This window comes from Martes martes (genome assembly GCF_963455335.1).
Source record: "Martes martes genome assembly, chromosome: 8".
NCBI classification, from domain to species: domain Eukaryota; kingdom Metazoa; phylum Chordata; class Mammalia; order Carnivora; family Mustelidae; genus Martes; species Martes martes.
Window position 1 is genome coordinate 94,780,795 of NC_137895.1, and position 12,941 is coordinate 94,793,735.

General features: G+C 33.7%; 1 protein-coding gene across 8 annotated transcripts in view; it reads left to right on the forward strand.

Annotated features, from left to right (window-relative positions):
* The window catches only part of SLC16A7 (solute carrier family 16 member 7), a 179,338-nt gene that overhangs the window by 156,824 nt on the left and 9,573 nt on the right, over nt 1-12,941 (forward strand). For all 8 annotated transcript variants that reach the window (XM_080812534.1, XM_080812535.1, XM_080812538.1 and 5 more), the window contains 2 exons: nt 5,091-5,234; nt 8,282-9,097. In XM_080812534.1, the coding sequence (XP_080668660.1) occupies nt 5,091-5,234; nt 8,282-9,097 (960 nt within the window). The remainder of the gene's footprint in view (nt 1-5,090; nt 5,235-8,281; nt 9,098-12,941) is intronic.

The following is a 12,941-nucleotide window of genomic DNA, read 5'->3' on the forward strand; positions in this document are numbered from 1 at the left end:
TTTTTCACTGACCTTAAAAGAGATCACATGGAGAAAGACACCAGGTGAATTTTTAATCCCAACATCAGTGGAGGGATAAACCTCAGGCAAACAAATAGTCAATGAAGAGGCTCCCATCCTCTGTCCAAATTAAAATAGCAACAGTTTTTTAATCCAAAAAAAATTTCTTCAAAAAAATCTTTCAAATTTTGAAAGCTCCTGTCAGTAAGAAAAATACTACAGTAGTAAACACAGATAAATTTCTGTAATTGCAAACGACTTTTTCCCAGTCCTGCACTAGTGCTTTTTATCATTTGATTTGACAGGATACCACATATACAAATTTGAAATAAAGCAAATGAAAAATAAATTATAGCAGTTTATCATTCTTCTGTTAGCATTTATGCTATGCATAAAATTTTTATATAGCTCAAATTGATACTCAATTCCAATTCATGGTTTTAGATTGATCAAATATATTTTATGAAATGTTCATTACATAACATATTCTCCAGATTTTCTCACAGCATTTGTCATGTACTCTTGCCATATACAAAGGAAATAAAAACAAGCACTATGAGTTCATGTTTACAGAACAGAATAACAATATACAAAGGAATAGACTAATGCATATATATATAGGCCATACATTTTTAAAATATTTAACAACAACAACAAAAAAACACTTGCTTATAACTATATGTAAAACTTGAAATTAGAAAAGATACACTGTAGTAATGGGATTCAGAATCCCCAAGACCACTTTCAGGTTTCATGATTAACTAGAAAGATTCACAGGACTCAACAATGTTGTTTTTCATGGCAATGATTTGTGACAATGAAAGAATGCAAAACAGCACCAGGAATGGGAAAAGCACATGGATCGAAGTACAGGAGAAACCAAATGTAAACTTCCAAGAGTCCTCTCCCAATGGAATTACCAAGAATGGGCTTAATCCTTGGTGGGCTTAATCCAGCAACTAGTTGTGACAATGTAGGTGAAGTGTTGTCTATCAGGAAGCTCATTAGAGACTCAGAGCTTGAGGTTTCTGTTGGGTTGCTGGCTAACAGACTCTGGGAAGGAAGGCGGATATTCAGCATAAACCACATTGTGAAACAGTTCAGGCACATTGAGCCACTCTTATCGGTTAGGAAACACTTCTGAAATCCCAAGTTCCCAGGTGCCAACCAAGAGCCAGCCTTGCAAGCAGGCCTTTCTGAGGATGGAAGCCTCATATCTGATATGTTAATTCTTTTCTACACAGTAGTGAAAAATACAAGTTTTTATAATCAGATGACCCTGGCTGCTATCCACATTTTACCACTTAGGTTGTTGTGATCTTGAACAATTTATCAACACTTGGCATGTCTCAGTTTTATCAACTGTTACATTGCTCTAATGATCAAATTTCCACAAAAATCATACGTAGTAATGCATGCACAGTTCTTAGCACACTGCCTGCAGAGAGTAATAACTCAATAAATTAATGAATAATTATAGAATAATAATAGTATGTATGGCAACTACCATCATAGAGCTTAGAATAAGATGTAGGAGCAAGACTCAAACAGATGAAATGCAGGATTTATGTGTTGTGGGGTGTGTGTGTGTGTGTGTGACCGACTATAATACAACAGGAGTTCTAAGAATGGGCACTCTATAGTTTGTAAGAATGCATATAAGCTTCCTTACCAGAATAAGTATTATGGAGCCACGGCCATAAAGGACAGAAGTAGCTTTGAGAAAACGAAGCTGAAGTACGGGTGACAACACTGTGATCGTTACACTGCTCTCTGATGAAGTTCTCCTTTACAGCTTCACGGCCAGCACGAAAGTGACTATTAAACTTGACACTAAAAATTCTGAGATAGTTTGGAAAGCTGGAGCAAAAGAAATTAGTGGGTAAATCAGTCTGGTTTAGATATAGCCTGATACTTGTGTGAACGTTTTTTAGGAAATAAGACAATAGGATTCTTGCACATCATTTTTTTTAACTGCTCAACAAATAAGTAGAACAAAGCATTTGGATGAACAGTACCTTTGCTCTATTTAGAAATAGGCTCAGGTGTAACTCTCAGCAGGTAGAGAATTTTCTTTTCTGACTTAACTAATGATTAAACATCATGATTACTAGAAAAATATATGCTGAGTAGAAACTTCCATCCTGATTGAATTGATAGATAAATGAATAAATGACCTCAGAATATAATTAGGCCTGAAATTCATCAACAAGGGACAGCTGTGAGGCTAGCTCATGTTTAACAAGAATCATATGTGATAAGAATTTATTTATTTTCTTGGAACTCTATCTTTCTTGTTAATACAATATACCAAGCTGCTTGTATGTTGGAGAGAGAGAGAGGTATTGGATAGCGTTGTGTTTTATATCTGATGTTAGATGCCTCCTCAAGCTAATGTTAAGCATTTAAAGATTCTTTACAAAAGAATCATATTTTAATTAGATCTACAACTATAACTATAGATCTACAACTATTACAAAGTAGAAATATTTTATGACATTTTATATGTATTTCATATTAAGGGTTTGATTAAGCTTTGATTTCTAAAGAAATCAACCTAAAAACTGTATCTTTTTTGCTAGAAAAAATTATAGATGAATTATGTAAATACATCCCTTATAGATTGTCTAATAGAATATCACTTAACTAAAGTATATTATTTAAAGTAAAATAATTTGTTAAAATTAGAACTCTCATTGCATCTTGACTGATGTCACAGTAGAAATTATTGGTCTCTTCAAAAAAAAAAAAAAAATTAGCACCTCTAAATGTTTTCTTTAGTTGCCACTCTTAATCACAGTCATGGAAAAAGAAGCCTTGATGTGATTATCCTGAGCTATAGATATAATTATTTGCCACACGTTGCAAATTAAGTTGTGATTCATCGCCTATGTTCAAATTTAAATTTACACCATTTAAGCAAACACATTTATAAATTTTAGTAATTAGTACATTTGTGAGTTAGCCAGGCATCACGTAGAAAATTGTATAAATAATAGCAATGATACTGAGAAAATTGTTATTAGTCCAAGTAATTGCTAAATGCCTTTGGATTCATTCTGATAGTCTAGTGTCTATCAAAGCATCCATCACAGGTCTTAAAATAACTTTATAATTTCTCCCTTTGTATTGTAATAGGTTGATGATTACAGTTGTGTTTTTATTATGTTATCTTGGCATGTGTCAACTGGTTTTATACTAGAATCTCGAGAAATAGTGCATTGAACTGATTTCAACTGAATTGAATTAAAGTGAACTGGTTAAGTAATTTTAAAGGAACCCACACTTAAGTTGAATAATTAATCAAAGCCAGTCAATTTGTTTTTCACAAAAGCAATTTGAATTTAGCTGTGTGCTTTTTAGTGAAAATGATCATTTCCTAAATCATCTGAGTTTTTACCATATTAGGGACCAAAATCTATTATTTTCACATTATCTTGAACAATTTTCATTGATTTTCCCCCCTCAGTTCCGTTGTTTTTATAGATCTATCTTTCATATGGTCTTTTTTAGTTTATTTTGGGGGGGGGTATTAAATGCAAAAGTGGTATTCTGTTTTTGAGTTCTTTTTGTCACATTACGTCTTTTTAAAAAAATTGTCTTTTTACCAGTTAGTTTTCAAAACATATTGTGGAGTAGTATTAGGACATGGAGTTTTTATTTCAAACTTATATTTAAGGAACAAAAACAATAACTACAGTTGTGTGAAAGAATAAAGCTGCATTGACAAATGAATCTCAATGTATTTTAAATATATCCATGTAGAAATTCTCAAATGCAGTAAACTGCACTTAGCAAGTTTTTTAAGTTACAGTATTAACTGAAAATCATTTAAATTTTTTCTACGCTAAATATTGGACTGAGAATTCTGACCTAATGTAATATTTTCCCCTCAAAGCAATAGCCCTTGTTTTAGATGAAATGTAATTTTAAATTAAGAAAGATGTGTCAAGTCAAACTATTTACACATTGATAGGTCTCATAAAATAGTGTGGGCCTTCACTGAATCTAAGATGCTCTCAGTTGTTAAGTTGCACCATTATTTTATGATGCACCACTAAAAAAAAAAGTGATTAAAATAAAACACACTTTATTATATTTAGAAGTTTTATCTTATAACTACCAAAAGAGTTTTTTTAGACACAGTTAAACATAGATGATTTTAATAATTTTAATCACTCCTGCATTTTATATGTACACACACACATACACCCCACACGTATGCATTGGGAAATGTACATTAAATAAATGGAGTAAAGCATTCCTAAAACCTCTTCCCATTCAGTGTCTGGCTCCCCTAAATTAGTTTTTGAGTCTGAGTTCTCAGTGTTCATGTTTCACACATAAGACTAGAAGGTTTTTTAGACAATAGTCAGTGTTCATATTCAAATTCCTCCTTCAAATGGTCCTTAAATTGTTTGATTGAATTATGAGGAATTGCTATTGTCCAACCAAGCCACAGAAATAACAACCAAATTCAAGCATGCATAGCGGTGATAGCTCCATTGCTACCTATGACCCCCACCTGATGAACAGGGATTGTTAACAGACCTCAAGTGTGAGACATCTTTACTTCTAACATAATATATGAGAAGAGTTGGTATCTTCGAATCCAGGAAATATGGTATTAAAGAAAAGTCATACTGTGGATAATGAAAAAAAAAACAATTTAAGTTCTAATTAAGAGGATCTCTGGGTGTGTGCTCATGTATTCTTCTAGAAAATAAAATTATAACACAGACATTTTTATAATTTCTAGATTGTTGTTACATAAATTTACCTGCATTTATTAAGTATTTGGATAGTATAGCCAAGTCCTGTTGAAAATCTTTTCCATCAAAAGTCGAATGATTATGGTCATAAACCATATGTTAAACACTTCTAATTTATTATTTTATGTGTTGTCATATATATGGTTAAAGATAACCAGTCAAAGTGATTAGGAAGTATTGAAAAGTCTTCATTATAGTCTATGTGGACTAATATTTTTCTTTTATCATTAAAATGTGCTTTCAAAATTAACAGCTGTTAAAAATAAATAAGTAAATGACCCAGCAACTGAATGTTTCTTAATTTCCTCTCTACCACAGGTCCCATAAGTAGTGTTCTGGTGAATAAATATGGTAGCCGACCAGTGGTGATGGTAGGAGGTTTATTATGCTGTTTGGGAATGGTCACAGCCTCTTTTAGTACCAGCGTAATAGGGCTTTACCTCACTACGGGATTCATTTGTGGTAAGTCAAGTTTTGTTTTCTGCTTATTCTCTTCTTAACACTTCCATTGTTCGCAAAGGTCTGTAAGAAACATAAACAACAGATCATTCATATTGTTTTCTTTGACTTTACTTTTTATATCAGATGCTATTTTAAAGTATTTTCATCTAGTTCACTGAATACTAGCTTGGAATGGCCAACCAAACTTATTTCAAGAAATGGAAAAAAGTTATCACATACCTTAGGTGCTATGATATCAATGCCAAAAAGAAAACAGTTTTGATTTAATTTTACCATTTTACTTTTATTCATCAGCCAGTTAAGACGGTATTCTCGGACACAGACTCCCCAGCATATAAATAGCTTCATTTTTTTTAAAAGTTGTTTTTCATTACTCATTACTATGTAGAGTATCTGACTTATCATTCATTGTAGGTTAAAAAGGATGCCAAAAGATATTTTCTGCATGCATTGACTTAGCTCTAATAATAGAATTCTTTTTGTTTGTGTTCTGGTTAGTGGGAGGGCTCTGTATTGGTGTCCCTTCTTTTCCTTACAAAAGATTCTAATTGTTTAAAGACTCTGTAAGGCACATTTGCCACTAAACACATGTTTTTAAATGTCATACTGTCGTTCTGTTACAGTTGTTCCTCATGCGTAATGTCTGTTGACTCAAACGGACCTAAATACGTACATTTGAAAAACACTGTTTTTATTAGTCTCAACAGTAAACTTCGTTAAACAAATCTACACTCAAAGTCTTAAGAAAAATTAGATCTTAATGTATAAGGAAACTGAATCTTTTCCTTATGCTCACAGAAAAACGGTAAATACATTCTTTTTAAAGTAATTTTAGATCAATCTAACCTTGCACTTTTATATCATTTGATGAAAAAAAATAAGATGTATTAAAGCCTATAGTATTAGTGATGTTAAAATCTTTCTCTTTACAACCTTTCCACGACTGTCTTCCTTTTTGATGTGGTAAAACACCTTTTGACATTATAAATGAGAATTTCCTATCTAAGAATTTTCATAGTGCAGAGAATGTCCTTTCTTTGTACAGAAATACTATATATTACATTTGACCATAGAAGTCAGGCTGGGCCCACAAGTAGATGTATTATGGAAAATATGATTTTGTTATTATTGTACCACAAATTTCAACAACATTATATATTATTCTAACTTCAATTCTTGACTCTTGAAGGGTTTGGTGCTTCTAGAATCAACCATTAAATATACTATGAGAGGTTTATCTCAAGGCATTATCAGCCAATACAAAATACAGTCTAATTTTTAAACCTAATTTAGCACATATTAGCTGATCATGGGCAAATTAGCCTCTTTATTATCTCAGTGTCTTTGTTTTTAAAATGGGGAATTTTATAATCTCTTTCCTTTGGGAAGCATTGGAATGATTCATCTAAAAAATGAATGGATAGTGCTTTACAGAGTACCCAGAACTTTGTTACTTTTAAATAAATACTAGCATATAATTATCATCATATGTCATTATATAACCTCTTGCAGTCCTAGAACTTACCTGACTTCGGCAGAAACCCTTGTTGAAGGGATTAGAACCCAGGAAGTCTAGGTGTTATGTCCAACACTGTACATAGGAAGATAGCTGAAGCAGATTCAGATCTTTGGATTTCAAATCTTATGTTCATTTCACCGTGCCAGAATAGGAAATAGATGGCCACCATCTCCTCAGGAGAAATTGGATTAACACCCGAAGGCACAATTCTAGGTGAATGAGTGGGGTGAGGGGTTGGGAGAGGGTGGCATTAGGTAAAGAAATTTGAACTTCAAAACAAAATTCCTGTGTTTTAATTTGGATTCTTCCATTTACAAGCCACTGACCATAGGCTGGCTGGCTGGCAGTTTTCTTATTTATAAATTACACTTATTCTGTGTATCTCAGTTATGGGCTGTGATGGCATCAGAGAGCATACTGCCCGGTTACTCTCCAAAGCTTTTGGTTACTTCTTGTCGGCTTTTAGGGACCCTCCTACTCATAGAAAATATTTGTATCAAAGGCTTGCAATAAGTATTTGTACTGAGAACTGAGTTGTCCCTGAGTCTAAATAGTTAACCACTTTGCAGTACCCTCAATTTACATAAATTGGTAAATGCAGAATTCTTACTTTTGTAACCCCTAAATTAAGACAGAATAATGCCTAGTCTAAGAGGGAAAGAGAGATACCTTATCTAAATCAATTTTACATGGTTTTTAAACAAGTGTAATCATTACTATTGCTAAATAATACTTTGGCAAGCTATAAGAAATAATTCCTCTCTCAAAGGTGACATTCAGCACTGCCAAGGGATTCCCTTGGAATCAGTAGGAATAGTAGGGACCTTTGAATCATATAAAGAATGAGTTTTAATCCCTGAAATACAAGGTTTAAAGCAAAAATTTTATTTTTCAGTCAGTACACATATGCATCTATATTCATGAAATATGGAACATGAAAGATGTAGAGCATGACATTAATGGCATTAGTTTATTACTCTTATTATTTGCACAGTTCTGAAAGAAATACCTGTGGAGAGACCTAAGATTTTCATAAATGACAACCTTTTTAATCTGTTCACTCTGTTACACTCTTAAAAAAACAGTGTTCACATTTTAAATGTACTCTTGCCACAAGGAAGAAATCTATTCTATATATGTGTGTATAAATATAATGCATATAAATATATATGCACATAGAGAGGATTAATTTATCTATGGTATTAAGTGATTATAATTAAGAACTAATAATTTCATCCTAATTTCAACCTATTCTGTGATTATGGAAACCTAAGAAGATGTCCTTGGTTTTATTTTTCTGCTTTCACATGAAAGGACTGTGAAGCTGTCATATGTATTAGGTGTACAGTTGTGAGAATCTCTTTGTTTACGCACAATTCCATGATATTTATAATTATCAAAAATTACTACCCACTTTTGCACCTTTAGTTCTGCCTTCCCCACTTGAATGTACATTTTAAGGAGTAATTCCTTTTGTGAGTGACATAATGTGTTTGTGTTTTTCTTCCTTTTGTTCTGTTTTCTTTAGGTTTAGGTCTAGCCTTCAACCTGCAACCCGCCCTAACAATCATTGGCAAATACTTCTATAAGAAACGGCCCATGGCTAATGGCCTCGCCATGGCAGGAAGTCCTGTTTTCTTAAGCACGTTGGCTCCTTTCAATCAGTTCCTTTTTAATACTTTTGGCTGGAAAGGAAGCTTCTTGATTTTGGGGGGTATACTGTTGAATGCCTGTGTGGCTGGGTCCCTCATGAGACCTGTTGAACCCAAACAAGTTACCAATAAGTCTAAAAATAACATTGGCATAGGAGTGGATGACTCAGGTGTGAGGAGCCGTAAGAAGAAATCAGCATGGGAGATAGTCAATACGTATTTAGACTTCTCCCTTTTTAAGCATAGGGGATTTCTGATATACTTATCTGGAAATGTCATCATGTTTCTAGGGTTTTTTGCCCCCATTATATTCTTGGCTCCATATGCTAAAGACAAAGGAATTGATGAGTATTCTGCAGCTTTCCTGCTGTCTGTTATGGCTTTTGTTGATATGTTTGCTAGACCCGCTGGAGGACTCATTGCAAACTCTAAACTTATCCGCCCCCGAATCCAGTACTTCTTCAGTTTTGCAGTCATGTTCACTGGAGTGTGCCATCTCTTGTGCCCACTGGCAGAGGACTACACAAGTCTGGTGTTATATGCTATATTTTTTGGTCTTGGATTTGGGAGTGTTAGCAGTGTCCTCTTTGAAACTCTCATGGACCTGGTTGGCCCGCAAAGGTTTTCCAGCGCTGTAGGACTTGTCACAGTGGTGGAGTGTTGCCCCGTTCTCCTTGGTCCTCCTCTTGCTGGTAAGAATGATTCTCATCCAGAAAAGCAAAAAAGCATAAAATGAATATCGACTAGCCAGGACATTCTTTGTAGCATATGATGGGGCTTGGAATAATAAGTAGTAATAGCCTGAAAGACTGTGGGTGTGTTAATTTTAGGTTTTATTATGTATGTATTTTTAAATTTCATAAACGGTTGATCTTAGACCTAAATTTGCTTCAGAGCCAGGACCTGTGAACTTAAGAAGTTAAATTATACTGATATTTAGTAACATAATTTGCATATTTTTACCCATAGCCATTGTTTTGTGCTTATAAAAATGTGTCATAATAATAAAATTCCACTTTTTCTTCATTCTATCATTGACTAACAAATTTCTCTTCTGCTTATATTAAAATGAGTCAAAAGTGTAAAATAATGCTACTAAAGATTAGGATCTATTTTTTAATTGGAGTACTTTGGTTATATTAATACCTTACATGCCTAAGCATAGCATACTTTTATATTGCGGACAGAAATATATATATATATCCATATATATATACATATATACTCATATATATATGAGTATGAAATGCAGTAAGGAAAAGAAATTCATTTTGAACAGATAACATTCCACATTTATAAATTATAGTGGTTACCTACAGATTTTAATATCTGAAATATTATAATATAAAAATTATATATGTTTATATAATATAATAGTATATAAAAATTATATTATATAAATAAAATAATTATATAACACATATATAAAAGTTATTGTGGGTACCTATAGATTTTAAGATCTGAAATATTTTCAGTGATGCCTATGAAAGTATCTGTGCTAAATGTATAAGTGCATTTTTGAAGCTAAGACTTCGTTCAGTCTTGGACTTTAATGTTATAAATATTAAAACATTAAACATTAAAACATTTAAATAAAAAAATTATTTTCCAGTACATTGTTTTGGTTAATACTAAACTTAGGTATTCACTTAGGCTCTTGGCCTGACCCCTAGTGGTCATAGTAACTGCCAGGTTAAATGTAAATTTTTCCAGTTTTTAAACTGCTTCCCTACATGACATCAAGGTATCATTTTTTAAAATTCCAGTGTAGTTAACAGACAGTGTTATATTCATTTAAGGTAAACAATATAGTGATTCAGCAATTCCATACATCAAGAATCATTTTGAATTGGGAAAATTTGTATTTAATTTGTTGATCTTTAGGTATCATTGAACTTTTGTCTTGCTTTTTCACTTGGTCAAGAATGAGTGACATTCTTGCCACTCATAGGCATCACTGAAAATATTTCAAATCTTAAAATCTGAGTGGTTACTGAATTTTTCCATCTACAAGGGCTGTCGTCTTGTATCTAGCACAGATGTTTTGGGTCGTATATCTTTTAATACTGGCTGTACTACAGCACCAAACCAGTTTTCGGAAAGAATGAAAGTTAGTCAGTCCTGTTTATCAGCTAATTGATTTTGTTGCATAAGACAACTACAATTGACCTGTCTTTGCCTACAGAATTAGTTTACTAAATGGGTTTTAGAAGCCTATTAATTAGCGGCAAAATTTTTAGTATCAAGAGAGAATATTGTATTTCACCAGCCACGGTGGGAGTAAAAAAAAAATTAAGACAGGTCAACAGGCATAGTGGGTAGGCTCTAAGAATGAAAATGAAGGAATCTGATTTGACTGTTCCTACCTGCACTGAGAACCTATATTAGTAACATTTATGTCGGTTTCAGTGATCTCGAGTGCTTCTTGTGTTAATACTGCCAAACCATTACACCAGTGCTGGCAATGGAAGAACTCACTGGGGGCTCCTTATTGAAGTTCTCAGGCCATAGCCATAATAAATCTATTTTTTTTTCCATCCTGTTTCTGTCTTCTGCTACCCCTGATCCTCCTTGACTTTTAGACTGGCTTCTTCCCTGTAGCCTTTGATCACTGGTCTGGCGCATGGTCGGCACTCCGTAAATACGCTTGAATGAATGAGTATCATTGTCGTTCCTTCTCACACCGTTGCTGCTACTCTTGTTAGTAAAGCTAGAGTGGAGGATAGGGTATGATTTTTAGTTTTGTTTTTTTCAGCTCAAACTTTCACTGCTGCACTCACAATAGCTGAAGCTTTAGTTCTAGAAACGTGTCTGGTTTCTTGATGATGCTAAAGTAAATTCCCCAGACATTTAGAAAGTATGTTGATATGGCAGCCCAAAGTGATACTAACTCTGATGGGGGCATAGACCGAATGTTTATGTATTTAGAAGTGCAACAATCATCGTATGAATAAAAACAAGTGACTAAAACTAGAATGGAAATTTAAATTATGCATGTTGTTATGTTTATGTGTATGGCACACTCAAGCCTATTCCGCCATTTAACTGATTAAAACAGAGAACTTTGTTCAAATAGGCAGTTTCACAAGTAGCTAAATTTAATACTGGGCCACTAACTTATATTCTAGCCAGAATAAGTGAGATTCTGATTAAAGAAACACGCCTATGTCAGAACCACCTAGAATATGCATATAATAAATAATGTGGACTTACGTATACTATCATTGTTAAGAATTAGGTACCTGCATAAGCAAGATGCAAAATTAAGTATAAACTGAAGTATTTTTAAAAGTCAATAAACCGGGATGCCTGGCTGGCTCAGTTGATTGAGTGTTCGATGATTGGTTTCGGCTCAGGTCATGATCTCAGGTTGTGAGATCAAGCACCACATCAGGCTCTGTGCTGGGTGTAGAGTCTGCTTAAGATTCCCTCTCTCCCTCTCCCTCTGCTTGTCCCCCGACCCGTGCTTGCTCTCACTCTCTCTCTCTCGGGAAAAAAAAAAGGTCAATAATTCTTCAGGTTATATGGTATCAGGCTAGTTTTTAAATGTTCTTAATAATCAAATGTAATAAATACTTACTTCCTGATTTGTCTGGCCTTAATAATTAAGATTCAGATAAACTAAAAATTGTGATTAGCCCAAAAAGTTATGATATGACTCTTAACCAAGAGGTATGGTGAAGCTCTTTTGCAGAATAGTTAAGAATCTGAGTTTCAGACAGACCTTGGTTGGATTCCAGATTCTGCCACTCACTGGCCATGTAACCATGATCAAATTACTTCATAGTGATCTTGTAAGAATTAAATGAGCTAATACCTCATTTAAAAGTGTTTAGCCTAAAGGGGCCGGGGTGGCTTAGTCGGTTAAGCCTCTGCCTTCAGCTCAGGTCAGAATCCCAGGGTCCTAGGATTGAGTCCCATGTAAGGCTTCTGCTAGGCAGGGAGTCTGCTTCTTCCTCTCCCTCAGCCCTTTCCCCCACACCCCATGCTCTCTCTCTTGCTCTCTTTCTCAAATAAACAAATAAAAAATCTTAAAAAGAAAGTGTTTAGCCTAGTGGTGGGCATAGAAAAAGCATTGAGTAAATACTATGCCATGTCAAGAAGCTTTAAAAAAGCCTTTGGGTCTTTCCTAAAAAATGTAAATTTTTCCTTTTTATTGAAAAGAAGCATGGGAAGGATGAAGCAGTCTCCATGTATAAAAGTTAATAGATAAATGTATCTGTTTATAGACACACAGATACAAAAAACGTGCCTCACACATACATGTATTTATGAGTATACACACAAACAGATATATACCTGTTTTGTCTTGGTTTTACATTTTTATTGAGGGGAATCCTCTTCCTTAAGTTTAATATACTGGTAATATAATGCTATGTGTACATCCATGCCTTTTTTATGCATGTATAGAATTCATAATCTAGAATATTTTTTGTTAAAAGCTCATGCAATATTAACCTCAATAAGAAATGGGTACAAACTTTGTGGAAGAATTTACTGGAAAATGTTATCATTTTACAGCTGTTTTATTACGCT